This window comes from Malania oleifera, chromosome 5 (assembly GCF_029873635.1).
Source record: "Malania oleifera isolate guangnan ecotype guangnan chromosome 5, ASM2987363v1, whole genome shotgun sequence".
NCBI classification, from domain to species: Eukaryota; Viridiplantae; Streptophyta; class Magnoliopsida; order Santalales; family Ximeniaceae; genus Malania; species Malania oleifera.
This window is the reverse complement of record NC_080421.1, coordinates 107,183,932-107,205,638: the sequence shown is the minus strand read 5'-3', so window position 1 is coordinate 107,205,638 and position 21,707 is coordinate 107,183,932. Positions and strand designations below refer to the sequence as shown.

The window sequence follows — 21,707 nt, the reverse complement described above, 5'->3', positions numbered from 1 at the left end:
ACATTGTGAAGTTAAGAGGTGAACCACTTTTCTCTTAGGTCACTCATTGTAAACCTAAAATCTAGAAGCAAAAGCACATGTTTAGCTATTATTGATCTGAAAGGGTGGTTGTAAAACCTAAATTTTGTGAGAAGAAACGAAATATTTGAATTTCAATGATGTATAAAACTAAATTGTGTTCTTTCATTTACATATAATTTATTTTGTTTTCTCACTTTTTAATGAAAAAGTGAATGTCATTGTACAAATTTTTAGTGTTTTTCAAGTTTCAAATGGTTGCAACATCCATGATGACCCTATATCTTTGATGTTTCATAATGCCTGCAGGCTGCAGCGGCCAATTGATTGCTCGAATTAAATATCAATTTATATGTGAAATTTTAAACAAACTGGAATGATTCCGAAACTATGTCTGCTTCCTAACAACAAGAACTTTTTGAAACCTTTAGTTCTTGACCTAAAACATAACACAAAAAATTTGCAAGTGAAGAGAGGGAGACTGAAAACTCAAAACGAAGATATTAATCAAGAACAAAGAAGATTGATACCTGAAGAGGAGATGGCTGGTTCAGGCAAACATGCTTTCTGCTGTTGCCGCTAGTTCATTCAATTCAGGCATCCAAAAGAGAGAGGGGCTGCGAGAAGGGTGTGAAAAAATAAAGCTCATATTTTGGGGGTCTAATTGTAATTTTAAGAACTATTTTGCAATATCCAAATATTGCAAGAACTCGGAGGGTTTGGGGGCTTGGGCGCCCCACGTTCCACAACGAGGTCTTTCATCAAACAGAGCAGGCGTACGTAACTCCATATCCTACTTGAAATTGCACGCCACTGCCACTTCGTCCAAAATCGCAGCCCCGGTCTGCGCCGGCACGCATTCGGGAACGAACTGCACGGTGGCTTCGCCGTCTGTCGAAGACAAGGTGCGCCTCCCAACTGCGACTGCTTGCTTGAACCTGGATCGGGATCCTCGAGGTACCTGAGTTTGCGATGCCTCGATGGGCTTTCTCTCCGGGCTGTGCGCGTGCTTGGAGAGGCGAGTGAAAGGCCGTAGAGGATTTGGGCTGGTTTACAAGGTAAGTTTTGTAATTTCCGTGCTGCGTTAGGGCGATTTTGGGAATTTAAATAAAAATCTCTTTTACGATAATTTCTGCCTTAATTCCTCATGTTTTGGTGTCCGGCGTTGATGCCCGCCTAGCGCCTGCTCTTTCAGAGATAGAGAAAGAGAGAAGGAGAGAGAGAGAGAGAGAGAGAGAGCAGAGAGAGACTGCACAGCGACGAGTTGGAGTTCTCGCCTTCTCGGTGCGAGGTAAACTGGTAAAGCAACTATCTCTCTCTCTCTTGGTCGAAGTTTTCTACCATTTACTTTTTGAGTTTAGTTTCCTTACTTTGTTTATGCCCTAAATATTTGCTAGGGAGGTGCATGTGAGGAATAAAACTGTGAGTTGTTTTGTTTTGTTTTGATTTTTTATGTTTTTGTAGTGTTAAAGACTTAAAAATGGGTATCTATAGTTAAATTCCAAATTGTGAATTTTAATAGATTTGGACAAATTTTAATATAATTTTGTATTACATCTTATCCAAATCTAATACAAACAAAATTCAAATTCATGGTCTCTCAATTTTAGTTACAGATTTCATCTTTCATTAGCTGAATGTGATTAAATATTGGGAATTGCTGTCATGTGCATTGTCTATGAATTGTTAGTTACTTTTTGGAAAAATTTCCTATGTAAATCAAATAAACAAAACATTGCACGTCAAAAATATATATAAATATATATATATATATATATATACATATATATATGTATATATATATAAATTTTTATATTATACATATAATATAGTGTATCACCCATAGCAGAGTGGCTGCTTGGTGTATGAAAGTCTTCAAGAGAGGAACAACTCAAAATTAAATTTATCTTATTATTTTCAGTTTTTTAGATTCAAACGTTCGAGTAGCAAGTGGAAATTGAAATGTAGCAACTGATTTCTTTCTCTTTTCTCATCCTTCTTTTTTTTTGCTTAGTATACTAGTAATAATGAAATTTAATGCTATAAGAGTGGGACATTTAAATGAGTAAACTGCAGTGTAGATGCTAGCTGTTTTGCCTGTGAAATTTATTTATGATTATATTAGAAACTTGAGTTCAGATCCTTCCAAAACCATATTCTCTCCCCCTCCTTGCCCCCTCACCTATTTCAACACCCCCCCCCAAAAAAAAAAAAAAATGAATGATAAAAAGAAACAGATCAAAAAGGGAGTGAGGTATGCTTTGTTTTGAGCATGCATATTAATTGCTACAAAAACATTGCAGATCACAATATGGAGCTTTAAATTCCAAAAACATTCAACTCTACCATCCAAAACCAAAACCGTCCATTGACAATGCACATATGAAGGCAACAAAAGTAGGCATCAAGATGCAAAATAAACTGGGATAAGCAGTCATAAATGATGGGGAAAATATCTATTGAGGGAGATTTAGCCAATCCAACAGTTTAAAATTACATTAGCTTTATGAAGATCAGAATAGAGTTTTTACGATTAAGTCAATTAATCATTAGCTTGATTCATAAGAATTTTTACCTTGTTTCAATTCATATATCTCTTACACCTGTAGCATTATACCAACTCTAAACATTCTTGCCATAGGAGTGGTTACCATCTTCCTAAGAGCAAATCTAGGGGTTGCTCCTCTTAGGTAGTTTATTGAACAATTTGTTTGTAGCATTGGTGAAGGAGTTTGCTCCTCTTGGCTTTCATGTTTTAAGAGGTTTTTTCAAAAATAATATTATTTTATTTGAAGTTATTTAAAATCCATTTGGTCTCAAATCTTTTTCCCCAAAATGATGTGCGCCCAAAACTCGTAGGACCATCCTGCAAGTTTTAATAAAATCTTGCAGCTATTACAAGTTTTGCATGGGGAAATACGCAGAGGTGGGGAATCATAAGAACATTCTTTCTGGCATGGCTTGTCGATTGGCCCTTTGGACATCTTTGAAGAAGAAGAAGAAGGGGAGGCTGCAATTTCAAATTTCTAGAAATAAATGTTTACATTTCTGAGAATTCATGTTTAATGGATTTGTAGACTTGGGAGAGATGAAAAGGCGCAAGAAGGAAACTGAAGGTGCAGAGGCACAATTGATGGCAGTAAATCGTTATTAAATTTCTTTCCAGAACAAATAAAAAAATCCATGATTAATTTCCCTTCCCATAAAAATTACCCAAAAAGAAAAACAACCATAGTTAATTTTCCTTAAAAAAAGAAAATTACATAGAAATACATGGCTAATCTAGGGTTAAAAATTATGGACAAAAACCCATAATTTTCTCTTTTGTATTCATATTTTTTCTATTATTCATTTTTGTCCATTCAACTTTTCTAATAAGCTAGTTGACTGGGCCACATAGGCCTGCCATAAAAGTTTCCCTTCCCATAAAACTTACAAAAAAGAAAACCCATAGTTAATAAAATTTTTTAACAAAAAATGAGTTTGAAGCGCTATTTTTTTTAATGGCTTTTGTAGATTCATTGGTTGTGCATTAGAAAAGTTTATTTTTTATTTGATAAAAAATCTTAGGAATTCACTAAGCTAATTGTTTGTTAAAAATTTAAAGTTTGCCAATTTAGTTAGCAGTCTTTTTTGTAAATTTTATGTAATTACATAAAAAATCCAAATTTTACAAATTCAGTAAATGAAAAGGTCAACATTGGTGCTCCAAGATTGACATGCTTATGTTGGGAAGCAAACATCCCTGGGCAAGATTCGTTGCAAGGATAATTATTCCCTTTTGTTTCCTTTTTCTTTTCAATACATCGATGGCATAAATTAATTGAACCCCACTACATAAACCTCTCTCACTTCAAGCTTCAATAATTTTTTTTTTTTTGTAATTTTTATGAGAAGGGAAACTAATCATGGATTTTTTTTTTTGGAAAGAAATTAATTATAGCTCACTTCCATTAATTGTGCCTCTCCACCTTTGTTTCCCTTCTTGCATTCTTTCATTTCCTCCAAGTTTAAAGTCCGCTTAACATTAATTCTCAAGAATGTAAACATTTATTTCTAGAAATTTGAAATCACAACCTCCTCTTCTTCATCAATGAAGTCCAATAGGCTGGTTGACTGGTCATGCCAGAGAGCGTTGGTCTGTGATTCCCCACCTCTATGTACCTCCCCATGGAACTCGCAATATCAAACTGTGAGATTTTATTAAAATTTTTAGGATGATCCTTTGAGTTTTGAACTTTTGGGTGCACATCATTTTGGGAAGAAAAATTAGGACTGGATGATTTTTAATTAATTTTGAATAATTTTTTTTTTTTGGAAAAAATTCCTAATCTTGGTCGAAAGGATGTGGATCCCTCTAACAACAACAACAGCCACTCCTTAAGTTTCACTAGGTATGGAAAATTTAATAACTAAGCTTTGTTCATTGATTATTAAAATTGGAGGAGGCATCATAATTATAAAATAACTTAAAAATACAAACAAGAAAATTAGGCATGCACTCACTTCTAGTTGTTGCCACCCATAGTGCCTGTAGCTGCTGCCATCTTGCCTATTAAGTGTCATGAGGATGAGATTTGGATGTTTGTTGTGTAAAAGATAGTGTATCAGGATGAGGTGTTCGTTGTGGAAATTAACGCATTTGCACACAATGTGGCAAGGGCACTCAAATCTATTGGCTGTTTTTGGGATCTCAATGGGAAACTGACTTGGGCCAATAAATCTCTTGCTGAGGGTGAGTCTAGTGTAGATACTTCAAATGCACCAAGCTGCTCAACTGAGGAGTTGAATGCATCATCTGCCGTGTCCTGAGAGGAGTATAAAAGTCTCGTCCGCATACTTCACCTTTCAACAACTCCAAACTCACTCTTCTACAGCTAGTACTACTATACCCTGTTAGCTGAGCTTTTTTCCCCTTCATCCTCCTTGGTCCTTATCTTGGGTTACTGGTTCTAGCGTCTCCTCCAATATGACAGTCCTAAAAACCCACTACTTTACAGTCTAAGGTTAACTCCTTTTGATGCTTCGATTATATCAGTTTCAAGTTGTTGCAATATTCTATCCTTTCCTTCTATTCCTTTTTCTTTTGTGTTATATGTGTCTAAATTGCTTTTCAACTAGTCAATTAACTAAATTTCATAATTATTCTGTGACCTTCTTTTCTTGTCATGTTATTCTGGATCTCTAGGCAAAAAAGAGGATTTGGTGGAGGTATTGAGGGGGATGGCATGTACTATTTGTGTTGTGGTAGACCCAATGCATGTTTCTTTGAATAGTGGCATGCAGCATGCTGGTCATCCATCCCTTCAAAGACTGCAACAAGTTTTTTCCCATGTTGAAATCTATTTGTCAATTGGGAAATGTATTAGGGCAGCTTTTCTTGTCTAGTCTCATGGTAAACGTGTCATGTCTAATGGTTGTAACAAGTAAGAGCTAGGTGATATTTATACACTCGGAGGTAGTGTTAGAAAAGAATATGCTGTTTTATTGATTATGTGATTTAAGTAGGGGCACTTTTGTCGTTTGTAATTTTTTTCATTATTATATAAGAGGCCAAACCTGAAGCTGTTCATATGCTCAAGGAAATTGCTGCCTAGTTTTTCCCCTTCTTTTCTTCTCTTCTTCTCCTTTTCTCCTCCATCTCTAACTTTACAACAGGTGAAATAACCAAAATTCGCCTGATCATCTTAATGTTTAAATAAGTAGGATAATTTAGTAATCTGCATAATTCCAAGTTTCTTGTTTCCATCAAAAAAATAAAAAGCTGCCCTTTCTTATGAGTCTCTTTGGTTCATTAATTGCTTGAATCCTTTTATGCCAATAATACCTTCTTGTCATTCTATGCAGGACCATGTCAAATCATCCACACCATCATTGTATCATACAGCATTATCCCATGGCCACTAACAGAATCACCAACCTAACTTGCACCAATTGATTGTCCAATTAGACATGCTCAAGGTAGAGCAGAAATTTGAATCTCCCACTTAACAATTTGCGCAAGTCCTAAAGTTGTTGGGTAAACAGCTTGTGGTAGAAGGCCTAGCAGCCCAATGAGTCACCATATTCATTAGTGTCAACCTTGAGCTCTTTTCTTATATGTGATGTCTTCAGCCTTCCCTAAAAGTGAAGATAGGAGATTCTATCCACCCTATGTGTCTCTATGTCACCAAACAGGAAGAATCAAGCCCCTAGACCACCAGGCAAACTAGTTCAGGAAGTATGTGATAGCTTTGAAAATGAAGCACCCCCCCTTGTTACCAACTGTTTAGTGAGCTCTTGAACCATCGACCAACCACCATTACGGCGAGTTATATGAGTGATTTAAGGAGGTTTTGATTAGTAGTATAGTCAAATTCGCACATCACCATATTTGTTAATTGTCTAAAGGAGGATGTTAGAAGAGAGAAGTTGAATTATACTCAAGTCTTTACAGGTGGCCTATTAGAAAGCTAGAGTACATTGTGATTCTTCATAGATCATCATCTCATGTGAGCGAGTCTCGTCAATTCAAATCCTTTCCTCAATCTAGGTCTATCTTTCTGCAGTCTCACATCATGTCAATGTTGTAATGGGTCTGGTATTCCTCAAGCTAGTGGTTCATCTTGCAGTGTCACCGTTGCAACACTAGAGGTCATATAGCTGCTTGTTGTCCCCAACAATCCTTAGCTTTGGAGCATGAGACCGATGGCATGCCTGATTGCGGGGATCAGGCTGTAAATGTTGTCAGGCTTTTTCCTAGCTTAAGGCATCAATTCTGAAAATTAAGCAAAAAGGCTTCCTGCTTATAAAAGAGCTATCTGGCCTTATTAACATGGAAGAAATAACTTGGAGACAAAAATCTAGGGTGGCCTTATGATTCAATGTGGGGAATCAAAACACTAGCTTCTTCCACCAAACAACAAATGCCCACCGACGACTCAACATTTTGGCTAGAATTGAAATTTTTTTTTTTTTGGGGGGGGGGGGGGGGTGGGGTGGGGGTGTTGTTGGAGAATTTGGTAGAGAAAGAGGAAGGGAAATATAAGGAAAAGTGAGTTTCCTCCTTATTTTCCTTTCCTTTCCCCAAGCAAAATCCTTGATCCAAACGGGCCCTAAAAGAATGGCCTTATGAGGAACTTTGCTGTGAATGGATCCAACAATATGTTACTACCATTGTTTTAAAACCAAGACCAGTGACCAACTTGGTATAGCCACCTGCTTGGTCAAATTGGTCAGAATGGTGAATCAAATCTGTGGTTGAACCAGTGATATTTGGATAACATATATATAGACACACGTATGTGTGTGTGGATTATGAAGAAGGTCTAGTGATAATGTTGATAGTAATTATTACTATTATTAGGAGCCAAATAAATATGAAATAATAGTAAGAGAATATTTGATTCAATTAAAATTTATAAATATTAAACAAAAATAAGAGAGGGTATGATTAATTCATAATTACTTAATAAGAGTAAGAGAGGGGTTGATTTAATTAAAAATTTCTTTCAAGTTTCAAGGCAAAATAATTCAGAATTTTGACTAATTCTATATGCATGTATGTATGTATAAGGGTGTGTATATACACATCTAAATTGATGTGGTGGTCATATAATATATAATTGTTTGTTCAATCAATAACACATAAGGTCGTGGGTTTCATCCTTGCTTCAGAACATGATTTTATCTTGGATAAAGCTGGGTGGGCATGGCCTATCACTGGGTCTAGCCGGGTTAGGCAAGTTGCCCAAGTCTAGCCTAGTTGACTCTGGTTTGTGACATTTCCAGTTTGATGGCATCAACTCAACCCTTAAAGTAACTGTTGCCGGGATGACTCGGTTGGACTGTCACCAGGTCGGTTGTGATTGCTACAACTTTTCCAGTGCTCTCTAATGGCTGCCACTCAGTTTTTTTCTCATCTCGTGGTTGAGGCAAGGTGGTCCCCTCTCCTTTACAGTTTATCATGGTGATGGAAGTTGTGAGTCTCTAGTTGCAAAAATCCATTGGAGGAGGTCTTTTCAAAGGTCTTAGCATCAGGAGGAATGGTAGGAAATGGAAGCTTTTCACCTTCACTTTGCTGATGACTCCACTGTCTTTTGTGATGCATATCCTCACTAAATTCTCAATTTAAGGTGCATTCTTCTCTGCTTTGAAGCAGTCTTGTGGTTCAAGGTTAATTTGGGAAAAAAGAAAAATTATTTCAGTGGGGGAGCAGCACTGAGGGGGCTCTCCTTGCAGGTATTTTGGGCTGCAAGTTGGGGGCATTTTCTTGAACCTATTTTGGTCTTCCCTCTTCGAGCTAAATTTGAAGACAAAGGAGTTTGGGATCGTATAATCAAAAGATTTGAGAAGAAACCTGCCAGTTGGAAGAGGAATTATCTTTCAAAAGGACGAAGATTTACCCTCATCAAGAGCACCGGATCAACCTCTCATTCTGTTATATATACCTCTTCCCCATTCCTTGATCAGTCACCAAAAGATTGGAGGACATCCAAAAAAGGTTCCTTTGTGGAAGCATGGGAGCGGATTTCAAATACCATCTTGTCAAATGAGCAACTGTTAAGCTACGTATTCAAAGCAGAGGCTTAGGGCTAAAGTCCCTTCCTATTTTCAATAAAACCCTCCTTGGGAAATGGCTTTGGAGGTTCAATAGAGCATTAAGTCATTGCTTCGACATATGGTCTCAAGCACAACAGTTGGGCTTCTAAAAATGTTAGTAACCCTACATTATTGGAGTTTGGGGATCCATTTGTACAGGCTAGGAAGATTTTTTCTCCTTTGTTAAATTTTACATGAGAAATGGGGATATTTTTTATTTTGGCATGCCATTTGGTGCAGCACTTTGCCCTTTTGCACAAGGTTTCCTTCTATTTTCAGCCTGGAGCCTTGGACTGTGACAAAGATGCTCTAATTAGATGTCACCCCCAACTTTTAGCCAATGGGATTACTTGGGACATTCCCCTTGTGAGGATTGCCCATGGTTAAGAGATTGAGAACCCCGTGGACTTCTTTGGCATCTTACACAAAGTTCCCTTCTGAAACTTCTTAGATGAGCCCACTTGAGCCTTGGAGGCCTGGACAATAACTGCAGCTTTACAGGCAGTTCCTGCTACAGGAATTTCACGTTTGCTGTAGTATCAGCAGCAGTTTCCCCTGGAATCCTAATTGGAAAACCCCTGCACCTACAAAAGTTGCTTGTTTTGCATGGGAGACAACTCTTAGGAAGATTCTCCTCATTGACAACTTGCAGAAAAGGGAATTGCCTCTTGTCAACAGATTCTTTTTGTGTGTGGAAAATGCTGAGACAACTGATCATATCCTCAGACAAAATGCCAAGACAATTGATCACATCCTCATACATTATTTCTGGACCAGAAATCTTTGTGACCTGGCCATCGCACTCTTGTGACCTGGCCATCGCACTCATCTGGCGGCTGTGGGTTAGTTGTAAGAAAGAGGAGGAAGAAGTCTGGGCATGGAACGCATTCTTTCAAGAAGAAAAGAGGGAAAGCTTCAACTCTTATTCCCCGTAGCATTCTTTGGATGCGTGGAAGGGAAGAAATAGAAGAGCCTTTAAGGATCAGCTATGTCGTTAAATATGATCAAAGATGGACTACCACTGTAACTAGTTGATATAGTGGCTTTTACATGATAAACATTAATATAATTCTAAGATTTGGATGATTTCTTTTTTGACATGCTTTTTGTACATCGTTCCCCTTGGTGCTCTTTAATGAATTCTTTGTCGATCATAAAACAAAAAAATGTTGAACCAATAACGAAATTGTTATGACTGTTCCTTCACTATGTTAATAATTGTCTTGCTCTAATATTTTCCTTTTAATGTCAGATCCATCATATAAATGATCTGTTTACCCATTTCTTGTAGCTATTACATTCTTATAATATCTGCTATTTTTTTTCCTTGTGCTTACTATGCCTTTTTTGCTGCTAGAAATAGAAGCACGAGCACTCGAAACTGTGCATTTATTTATGAAAACTATAACCATCATGATTCTTACCTCTTAAAAATTTTGGAATCAAATGTGAGCATGTGTGTAAGTGGTGGTCCATGAAGTCATATTGATGTATGAAATATATTTAGAACTATCCAATCAAATTCTTTCAGAGGTTGAATGCAATATTAATGAAAGAAAGGTTTGCAAGTTAATAAATTCAGTTAATTTTTTTTTTTTAATCTGAGCATTGAGTCCCGCTGATCACAGATTTTGCAGAATATATGATGGAAGCTGAATCTCATGATGATTTTCCTCCCGGGCCATGTGTTAAAGCCACCCTTCGCCTAGGGTTAGAAGTGCATACTATCAATGCAGATGGGGCTACCCTTTCTGAGCAGCTGGTTTCAATGAAAGAGGAGAGCATGAACATACTTAAGGAGTTCATCACCAGACATAATGTTCCGAATGACGTCCCTGATGAATTAGTTGAGAGCAATTCGGATGAAGATGATGGAGAAATGACTGAGAAGCTTCAAGTGAAATCAAAGAAAAGAAAATAACTTTGTTTCCTCTCTCCTTACGCACGCAAATTTGAAACACGAGTAGTAGCCCTGATGTTTGGAATTATGAACTAAATATCAAGGCATTAACTATTTGCTCATTTTGCGCAGAATGTTAGGCAACAAATTCTTTGTATTTGACTCTTTCATGTTCTTGTGGCAGTCATTTAGGCTGTTTGGCATGTTCCAGGAATTTGCTGCTGGAAATTCTTCCCATTAAATATCTGCTTCTTTGTTTAAGATGGTTGGTAAAACATTTTTTTTTTTCAACTTTCCACGTAGTAGAGTGATCATTTTTAAGTTTCGGTGGTCGTCTCCTTTTACATTTGAGAGGAGATTATTGAATAATGTTAAGCTGGGGAAAAAAGAATACAATGCCCTTGCTTTTGTTAAGGCTTGATATGTCTTTTTTCAACCCTCAAGTGCACAATTCAAGCTCGTGGTACTATAGTGGTCCATAGAGGTTAGGTTCAATGAAGAATTTTTCAGATTAAGTAATTACATTACTAAATGTAAGAAGTACGATGAGGCAAATGCACCAGACTTGTATCATTCAATATTGGAGCAAAGGCTTACACTTTCAAAATCTATAATTCTCAACAAAATTATCCTATATTAGACATAATTAGCTACATCAGTTTTCCTAAATATATGATTTAAACTGAGACTGAGCATTGAAAAGTAACACATGGGTATCTCTCAATACTCAAAATCAACAAAAGTTCTATGCTTCCACAATAGATTGTAATGATGCTCTTCAAGGAATAACCAATGTAGCATTGCCTTTGGTTGGGTCTGGTTCAATCCCCTCTTTCTTGCTGGAAAGATGAGCTACTCAGAACTTTTCAAATACCAGTCTACTTACTTGCAGCTGCACAAATGACTTTACCTGCATGGTCAAGAATAACAAAAAACAATTGCACCCAAATTAAAGTTCGGTGCGCAGAACCATAAAAATTAATTTTGTCTTAGAGGAGCATCTCAGCTAATATCCCACATATATTTCTTATTTTAAGTTCACAACATTGTTATCACTTCCCGTTTTGCAGCCAATCCATCTCACCATTAAGCATAAGATGTTTGATAAAATCATAGAGGATCTTGGAAATAATAGTGCAAAATCCAATACAGATCAGGCTCATTTCCAGAAATTTAAAAAAAATAAAAAAATAAAAAAATAATAATAACAAGAAACATGCGCGCACACACATAGACACATTTCTTTGATTAAATGTACTCCAGAGGAAGACTGTTTTGGTTTACTCCGAATGTGAGAAAACTAAAATATAACAAAATTTCATAATTTCTTTGGTGAAATTCAATAGAACTAATATAATCCACAGGACAAACCTCTCAGATATGATCCAAATTGACTCTAGTAAAGAGTGGATTCAAAAACAAATGATCCATACTTTCAAGACAACTTTTAGAGAAGACAGAATCAACATTACTTTTCTCACATTTACAAATTTTATTCTTAATATGTAAATTCTTGTCAATCAATTGTCACATAGATAATTTAGAAAGATTATAAGGGCCATATCAGAAAACAAAGTCTGTTCAGTATCCACACAGCAGATTTAAAGCAGGCAAATGGCCAATAGCAGCAATGCCTGAACAAAAAGTGTCTGCAACATCCTCCAGAGGAATAGGAATCAATATTATGGGGTTAGAAGTATGATTGGCAACAAGTACAGTTTGTTAAAACCCCAACTTCTATTAATCAGTAAAAAAAACCTCTAGCATTCCAATAATCAGAAGCCACGGCAAAATTAAAGACCAAAGGAAACAAAAGTTTTTAAAAACCTAATTAGAAGTCATAATTTGGATCTTTACTACTGCATAAAATCCATCTCATACCTATAAAGATAATATTTCTATTATTTAAAATACCTTTCCAAGCAATGGATCGCAACCCTTAGACTAGTCTAAAAAATTACAATTTTGAAGATACTTACACCATATAATATGCACCCAGAGATCTTTATTCTTAGCAAGTACACTTCAACCAAGTTTAGCAATGAGAGCGTCTGGGGCTCCAAGGGCATTGGAGCAGCATATCTCTCATCCAGGATACTACTAAATTGCCTGCTGGAGCACACATATTGTTGCTTCTTCACCTCAGTTAATCTCCTTCCCTGTGTTATTCTGTATCTCTTCTGATAGGAGTTGGTTTTCTAATGAGGGGGTTTTCTTGCTTGTAATTTCTTTTTTTCTGTTTTTGAAGGTTGTTTGGTGATTCTAGAAGAAAAGCAAGCATAAGACCAAGGTACTACTCAATAGAATCACTAGAACGCAGCAGGCGTACCATCAAGACCATGGAATGCTTAAAGATGTTCCTCAATTATAAATTTTGCTTAAATGTATGATCTTGATGTACTAGACTACTTAAAAGGTTTAACAATTGTCATCACATAAAAGGGATAATAGGGTGCAAAGAAGCTTTTCATACTTTCATTTACCATGGATGCGTTGTATAGTTTCCAAAATCTGTTCTCTTTTGAGGGGCTTGGCTAAATGAACATCCATTCCAGCCTGGATCATCTTGTTTGCTTCCTCACCCGTTGTATCATGAGCAGATAATGCGATGATTGGGATGTGAGTGCCATAATATTTCTCCTCCTTTCTTATTTGTCTCGTTGCTTCAAAACCATCCATTTTTGGCATCTGTGAAACATAATAATTTTTTTGTCAAATCAATCCTAATGAAACATGAGTTTTTTTTTTTTTTTTTAAACAGTAAAATGCATTTCTTGTACTGCCATTCCATATTCAGAGCATTATATCACAAGTTAGCATTTTTTCTGTAATATGTACTTGGGTTTCATCTTGGCATCAGTGGGCACTAATGTTATTTTGATAACTGATAAAATAAAAACAGTTAATATTACTTGAACTAAGAATATGTTTTGTCATTCATTTGTGTCTGTTTCACCATTTTCAAATTCTGACTAATAAAATCAAGTGCACGTTTCAAAGCAAAAGTTTCCATAGCCAAGGACATGAGAAAGAGATGGGAGTAAAAAATAACTACCTCGCAGTCCATCAAGATATAATCGTAGGGAAGGATGTTGGTGGCTGCATGTTTCTGTAGATCACTTAGGCCCTTGCAAACTAGTTCAACAGCTTCTTCCCCGTTTTCACAGAGTTCCACATGTGCACCGAGGCGATTAAGAAGAACCATGACTACCCTGCGGAACACTGGACTATCCTCCACAACCAAAATTCTCTTCCCTATCAATGGTGTCTCATTGCTTGCACTACCTGGTTTATTTTCGATCAGTCTCAATTGCTTAATGACAGCTGGTTCATTTCCTGGTTCAGACATGCTGGCATCCATCTGGTTAGCAGATGATTTGGGCTCTGCAGAAACTTTCCCAACAAGACATATATCTTCACTCTTCGGTTTGGCTAAACCTCCTTGGACTCTCTCAAACTCTGGAAGAAGCTTCACTGCCTGGTACAAGCGAGATCCATGAAAAGGTTTTGATATAATATGATCGCTCAGGGCTAACTTATCCTTTTCCAGGCCTTTAAGACTAGTGTTTACTGTTTTTTGTTTATCTAACCAAACAACCTTGCAACAACTAGTGCATAGGTCTTTCCTAAATTCAGCTACAACTCTCTGTAGTTCTGGAAATGGTCCAGCATTTGCATCAATTAAAAGTAGTACAGAGTTTGAACCTCTAGGATTGTTCCTTCTGTGAACAGGTAGTATTTGATCAGCTCCATGCATGGAACTCATAGGCACATCCTTTGATGTGGAGTTGCTGGATATGGACCTGGGAGAGCAGGAATCTGAGTTTCCTGAAGAGCTGTAATGCAAAATATCCATCTTGTTTTCGATCTTCTTAAGTGTACAAGCAAGATTCTCCCACTGCTTTACCACTAATGCTTTTATTCCTAGGCTTTCCATAAATTTCTTTGCAATTCTTCGCCGTTCCTTGCTTTGAATCAAGAGTACAACAAGGGATCCCTCTTTCTTGGGGCTAGGAGTGCACAGAATCACCCCTCTCTGTTCATCTGAGTCACAAACTATGCAATCACCCTGCAATTCTGTGATGTCTTCTCTAACATCATCAGTAGAGACAGCCTCACATGTTGTCAGGAAAATATTGAATCTAAAACAAGTTCCTTTTTTGCCAACTTCCTTATCCACAATCCCTATCTCTCCACCCATTAGCTGGACCTATAAGTACAAGATTAACTCAAAATGAGTTTGAACTGTTGAGATGTAACATTTTTTAAATGAACTCACTACTAAAGGACAAATTAATGTTCATCATAAAAAATGAATATTGAATGGCCGAATCCAATTGAGCACGGAATGGGGAAAAGAAAAAAAAAAAACATGATTACATACCAGAGACCGTACAATGCCCAGTCCTAAGCCAGTGCCTTCTTGTCCAAGAGCGGTCTCTTTGACTTGAACAAAATTTTCAAAGACAGACTTTTGCTTCTCTTTTGGAATTCCTTTGCCTGTATCGTCCACCTCGAACACAAACTCCATAGAGTGTGAAGTTTTTGGAAATGCATTGATTGAGTCCAGATCACTGTATTGTTCACTATTCTTGTAAAACAAGTAAGAAAAACAGTTGAATGAATCATTTGTCTTGGAAGCAAGCACTGAATTTTCAGTACTGGGTCTTTTAGCCCAAGCTCGAATAGTCACGTGTCCCTCAGAAGTAAATTTAATGGCATTGCTTAGTAAGTTACATAAGATCTGCCTAAGTTTTCCCCGATCACCTTTAATGCATGAAAATTTGTTGATAGAGCCATCATAGGGGTCCAACACCACATCTATTCCTTTTTTAATCCCAACTGGATGATACAAATCAACTACATCTTCAACTAGCTGTGCCAAGTTGAATTCTTCTTCTTCAAGTTGCATCTTGCCAGCTTCAATCTTACTTGTATCAAGAATAGTGTTCAATATACCTAAAGAAAATATTCAACCAGGAACTTTTATGAATACAACTCGAATTTAAAATATTAAGGAGAAAAAATGCATAGCTTACCTAAAAGATCCTTTGTACAAGCTTCCATCTGTACTAATATTGTCTTTATTTTGGTATTGGGTCCAACTTCATCATGACAAAGGTCTATCAGCCCTGTAATGCCTGCTAGAGAAGCTCTTACATCATGGTTAGCACTTGCAAAAGCCAGACTCTTATTTGTGCTCTTTGTTTCTGCTTGTCGAGTTGCTTCCATTTGTTTTATGAGTGCATGACATAAAAACATTTCTCTTCTCGCTGCCCTAACAACCAAGAGCACGAAAGCGAAAATAGAGATAACCATAGTCGCAATCATTGACATGAGAAGTATGAGGGACAACTTGCTGTCCTTTTGAACAAGGTTCATTAATCCATTGCATGGGAATGCCAAAACATACACCTTAAAACAAAAGGAAAGCATAGTTATTTTTTGTACATATTACAATAACAGACTATAATATTACAAATCGTATATTTTTAGTCAGGCTTTGAAATGATTTCATGTGATGATTAGTTATAACATTATTGCAAGAAAAAGTTCTAGATATTAATAGAAAAAATCTTTGTTAATCTAGCAGGACAAGGTTTTGTGTGGAAGCAGTAGTGGAAGGAAGAAACTTCCAAGGAAATACACAATTATTTATAACAAAGAACTAGAGCACCATACCGACTGGATTCCCGCGATTTCAAGGGGTGAACAGTAGAACTTATACATCGTTCCTTGAATTTTCAAGAAAGAAGGTCTTAATTCACCATGATTGAGCTGACATGAAATGTTACCAACATGATCTATCTGATGCCCATTTGGTTCAGTCACTTGTAATGAAACCAAACTACCAGAGGGGACTATGCTAGTGTTGGGGATCCCTTCCTTTAGCACTTTCCCATCTTTTGTAGCTAAGTACAAGCTCCCATTGTAGAAATCAATACTAGGTAAGAAATCAGTGAACGCCTTAACTGGAAACCCCACAGAGATAGCTCCGTTTCGTGCCATCCCAGCTGTGTTGAGGAAGAGGAGACCTTGAGCATTGTTCAATCCAATTTCTAATGAAGCATTATGCCCATTTGTAGCATTCGGGGGTTCTCTAAACCATCTTGAATTTAGTATAGTTGAAGGATTGAAATTAATGGCCTTCCCATATAGCTTTCCTGTGTCGCCATCGACGGGTTGAGTATACCAGGCATATTTTGATGAAGACCTGGAGTATGCTGCCAGAGTTTGATTGCCTTTCGTGTAATATGCGAAGAAGAGACCATCAAATCCAATATATGAAATCTGTGACAAGTATGGGACTACTGATAGAGCTTGAAACAGGACAGGAGCCACCTGCAACAAATTTAATTTCTCAGTCCTTGTTCTCTATTGCAATTAATCTAGTAGTGATATATAGTACACATTTGCAGTGTTAGTGAGGTGTATGGATCGATACAAACCGCCGTATTAATCGTAGCAGTTGAAACCTTGGTTCTGCCAAGAGATGAATTCAGATCCCGTGCTAGATTCTTGGCCAGTGAATTTACAGGGAGCAATAGCTTCGCATTTTTTTCAATCTCGGATTGCAATCCGGAGATAGTGGCATGAGAATTCAGCTGCACATTGCGCTCTATCCGCTTGATCATATTATACCAACAAGGGATCACTAGGCTGGGAAGTAGCAGCACTATGAATGCCTGTGATTGACAAGAAGAGTGCCGGTCAATGTCATCATCATCATCAAAGAAGAAGAATTTACAAACTGCAATTAATTGGGAAGCTTTATAGACTCTGATTTGATTTTGTACAAGTTATAAGAACCCAGTGGTCAAATTGCAAACAAAAACAAAAAGATCAGATAACTAGGAAACCCATGAGAGGTTGTTTGCCTTTGTAAGAGGTATTCTATCAAATTTGTGGTGGACTGAGATAGAAATTGAATAAGAAGATTTATGGGACCCCGGAAATTTAGAGGAGCTAAAGCCCAAAATTCTTCTAGCATTTTTTCCTTCCCCAAACTCAACAATTAAAACTTTCCTAAGCACCATGGTCATTATTACACACTTTAAAAACATGGACTATGAAATTTCAAATCCAACCAGTCAAAATATAATACTCTCAAACGCAAACCAAGTGTTAAAAAAGAAGTTTGTAAAGATAATGGCTTGTGTTTATAGATTAAAAGATGAACAGAACTACTAGTTACCAAAAACCAGAAAGAGGAGCACTCCACTAGTACAAAGCAAATAAAGTCAACCCCAGCAGCAATCCTGGAGAATAGCGGATCTTTGACCGAGGAGGATAGGGCGAGGTGCCTTAATTCAGCTCATAATCAATATCCAAATAAGTTGTTAAAAATATTTTTTCCATATCATCAATTGATTCATTTATATGATATAGCTTGAGAAGCATGATATGAATTAAATATAAAAAATTGAACTGACAAATTCGTATGGCTATAGCATGACATAATTTTGACATTTGCTCTCTTGTCATTTGGGCATTTCACAATTTATGGAACTTACAAAACTTAAATTCAGAGTTCATATAGTTCATCTGCAGTTTCCATCATAACGCTTCAGCATTCATAAATTTATAACAAATAAATCAACAAAGATTGTACAAACCTTGGCTAATTTTAGGCCTAATCAAAGAAATTTCCAATGATACTTGTATGAGTGCAGTACAAACTAAGCATTAACAAATTGAAGAAAACAGTATCTTCTGCCTTGTAGCTATGTATAGAAAGCATTGCCCTTGAAAAAAAATTGCCATAAATATACCCTCGTTCTAGTAAATATGTCAATAATATTATGCAGAATATCTTCATAAATTTTATTAAAGTTTAGATAGATTTTAAAATAATTCAATAATACATTGGCCTAGTTAAGTTTAGGAATATTAAAGTGCAAATATTAAACGATATTCCTAAAAATTTATATTTTGTTTAAAACTACAAATACCATTGTTGAAGATTAAACTTGAAGACCGGCAGCCCACCTCCATTGAAGACCGGCAGCCCACCGTTGTGGACATTGGAGATTTGCAGGCAACCTACTCCACCTACCAGCCCACCGCTATTGAAGATTTGCACCCACCATTGTTGATTATTTGATTTCTATAATTACTATAAATAGCTGAGTTGTGTGTGAGTAAATGTGAGCAATGTGGTGTGTGAGAGAGATTAGCCAGTGAGCCGTGAGAGAGATTTTATTCCTCTGTAATTTATTTTCAGATTGAAATTACTGATTTGGCAATTTATCCTCACTGAGTTTCAGCCACAACCAGTGGCTGAGTGCTCCTCTCCACCCATCAGTGGTATCAGAGCGTCCAGGTACGCCGGAATTCACCAAACAGAGGTGAACAGAGAAGAAATTCAAGTTTCTTCTCAGTTTTGAAGTTGCTCCAAATATCAAATTGAGCCTGCCATTGTGCAATTCGATTCAAGACGATTCCAACGGTGAAAACCACCTCTCAAACGGACACTGGGAGAGTCTACACGCGCTCCCACGCGCCTCCCACGAAGACAGCGCTCTACCCACGCGCTGCACGCGCCGACGAAGACTCCGGCAGACGGCGACACGCGCCTCACGCTCCTGCACGCGTCTTCTTCGCCCGATTGGTGAGATCCGACCCGGAAAGCGACCCGCAACCCGGCCCAGCGACCAGCAACCCGGATCCGTACCCGCGCCTTGACCCGCATCCGACCCGCTCCCAGCAGCGACACGCGGCACGCGCAGAGGACGCCACGTGGGGTAACGGAACAGTTAACGCCGTTAAGCGGCCGTTAAGTTGAACCGGTTAGTTTAAAAATTCACCAGAATTTCCTATAGCCGGTTCGGTGATTTTTAGACCGGTTCTTTGCAAACCAAAACCGGTTCCTAAGGTTTTTCAATCTTCTGAATTTATTGGTGGCATTAGATTTACCGAAATCAGCCCCCATTTCTCTATTTGTTATATATTAAATTCGATGGCTAACGGTACTATCCAATCGGTCATTCCAAAATTGACCCGAGAGAATTATGACAACTGGTCGATTCAAATGAGAGCCCTTCTAGGTTCTCAGGATGTCATGGATATCGTTGAAGATGGGTACAGAGAAAGCCCATCAAAAGAAGCCGAAGCAGCTATGCCCGAAGCTCAAAGAACGACCTTGCGAGCCGATCGAAAGAAAGATTGCAAGGCAAAATCCATAATCTACCAAGGCCTTGATGAGGCCACGTTCGAAATCATTGCCTCCGCGAAGACATCTAAAGAAGTCTGGGACTCTCTCCATCGAACACACAAAGGTGCAGATAAAGTAAAAAAGATTCGTCTTCAGACATTGCGAGGTGAGTTCGAATCTCTCAAAATGAAGTCTACTGAATCCATTACAGACTACTATACACGAGTAATGGTAGTATCAAATCAATTAAGAAGAAATGGAGAAATTCTCAATGATGAGAGAATTTGTGAAAAAAATTTTGCGATCTTTAGATCCAAAATATGATTATATAGCTGTGACCCTAGAAGAAACAAAAGACTTGGAAACATTGTCTGTAGAAGAACTTGTGGGCTCACTCCAAGCCCATGAGCAAAAAGTCAATAGAAGAAGTGATGATAAAGCACTGGAGCAAGCTCTCCAAACGAAGTTGTCCCTCACTACAGATAGATACGACAAAGGGGGGACGTCACAACAAGGAAGAGGACGAGACCGAGGATCTCGTGGAAGAAATTATGGGAATTTTAACTCCAGAGAAGGTGGCAGAGGCAGAAGAGGTCCCACTAGAGGAGGACGAAATCAACAGAGCTATGTCCCACAAGGCAGAGGACAAGGAAGAAGAGGAGGATATAATAATCGCTCAAATGTAGACAAAAGAAACATTCAATGCTACAATTGTCACAAGTATGGACACTATAGCAATGAATGTTGGGGGCGACAACAAGAAAAGGTTAGCGAGGAGGCCAACCTTGCCGAAACTGATCATGCAGATGGAGAGTCGTTGATGCTGATGGCACACAATGCAACTCCTCAGGACCAAAGCGTTTGGTACCTTGATTCTGGAGCCAGCAACCATATGACTGGCAGAAAGAACCTATTCTTTGAACTTGATGAGAAAGTTCAGGGGGAGATATCTTTCGGCGATAATTCTAAATCCCAGTCCAAGGGAGAGGAGATGTTTTGATCAAACAGAAGTCTGGAGATCATGCTTACATCTCCAACGTCTACTATGTGCCAGCCATGAAGACTAATATACTTAGCCTCGGACAGCTCGTGGAGAGAGGCCTATCTAATTAGCCTCAGTGATAAGCAGATGGTGATAATAGATGCTTCGAGGAAAGCGTGTTACTCGAAGTTCAAATGGCAAAGAATCGAATGTTTCCGCTCGCCATCCAACATGATACGCCAAGAGGTGTTTTGAGCGCTATCATCAAAGACAAAGACTGGCTATGCATCTAAGGTATGGGCATCTAAACTTTGAAGTTTGAAACAATTTGGGAAGCAAGAAAGATGGTGAAAGGCTTACCAAATATCCATCATCCAAATGTGATATGTGAAAGCTGTATTTTGAGCAAGCAACATAGAAACAGCTTTGGAAGCAAACCGACTGCGAGATCAACTATGCCTGCTCCAACTAATACACACAGATGTCGTGTGTGTGTCCTACTAAGACCATTTTCAAATGGACAGAATCGATACTTCCTCACCTTCATACGACGACTACAGCAGGAAGACCTGGGTCTACTTCTTGAAAAGGAAGTCAGAGGTATTCGATAAGTTCAAAGCGTTCCAAACCTTTGTGGAGAAAGCAAGCGTGTGTGTCCGCATCAAGTCAATCCGGTCAGACAGGAGGAAGAGTACAAGACGAAAGCTTTCCTGGAATTCCTTAGACAACAAGGAATTCAGAGAAACAGTTCACACCATCATACAACTTCCCCAGTTGAATGGTGTAGCCGAAAGGAAGAATCGCACAATCCTTAACATGGCTAGAAGCATGTTAAGGAAAAATGTGCCCCCAGTAGTTTTTGGGCAGAAGGCAGTGTTATGTGCAATCTATCTGCTAAATAGGTGTCCGACGAAGAGTCTTGATACAAAGAAACCATATGAAGCCGGAGTACTCACAAGCCCAGTGTGATCATCTTAGGGTGTGCTCCATAGGCCTAGCAAGATACCAGAAGCAAGAAGGACAAAGCTGGATGGATAAAGGAGAGAAGTGGATCCTTGTAGGATTATGGCGAT

At 38.0% G+C, this 21,707-nt stretch overlaps 1 protein-coding gene and 1 long non-coding RNA gene across 2 annotated transcripts; one reads left to right on the top strand and one right to left on the bottom strand.

Annotated features, from left to right (window-relative positions):
• Positions 1-722: 722 nt before the first annotated feature.
• LOC131156766 (uncharacterized) lies at positions 723-10,759 on the top strand. Its single transcript, XR_009137064.1, has 3 exons — positions 723-1,076; positions 1,199-1,317; positions 10,227-10,759. It is a non-coding gene; the product is annotated as an uncharacterized LOC131156766 (long non-coding RNA).
• A 285-nt stretch (positions 10,760-11,044) lies between these two features.
• Positions 11,045-17,182, bottom strand: LOC131156765 (histidine kinase CKI1). Its single transcript, XM_058110694.1, has 6 exons — positions 16,948-17,182; positions 16,181-16,840; positions 15,538-15,913; positions 14,883-15,457; positions 13,554-14,708; positions 11,045-13,186 (listed from the first exon to the last, which is right to left on the bottom strand). The coding sequence occupies exons 1-6, from the start codon at positions 17,131-17,133 to the stop codon at positions 12,974-12,976; spliced, it is 3,165 nt and encodes a 1,054-aa protein (XP_057966677.1). The 5' UTR covers positions 17,134-17,182; the 3' UTR covers positions 11,045-12,973.
• Positions 17,183-21,707: the final 4,525 nt, after the last annotated feature.

What these genes read in the sequence shown, in the direction of transcription:
- LOC131156765 (XM_058110694.1), bottom strand. Translation starts at nt 17,133, where the DNA reads ATGATCAAGCGGATAGAGCGCAATGTGCAGCTGAATTCTCATGCCACT. An exon ending in TGGGCATTGTACGGTCTCTG is followed by an intron (nt 14,709 to 14,882) that starts GTATGTAATCAT and finishes TTGTACTTATAG; the next exon opens with GTCCAGCTAATGGGTGGAGA. An exon ending in ATATCTTGATGGACTGCGAG is followed by an intron (nt 13,187 to 13,553) that starts GTAGTTATTTTT and finishes TATGTTTCACAG; the next exon opens with ATGCCAAAAATGGATGGTTT.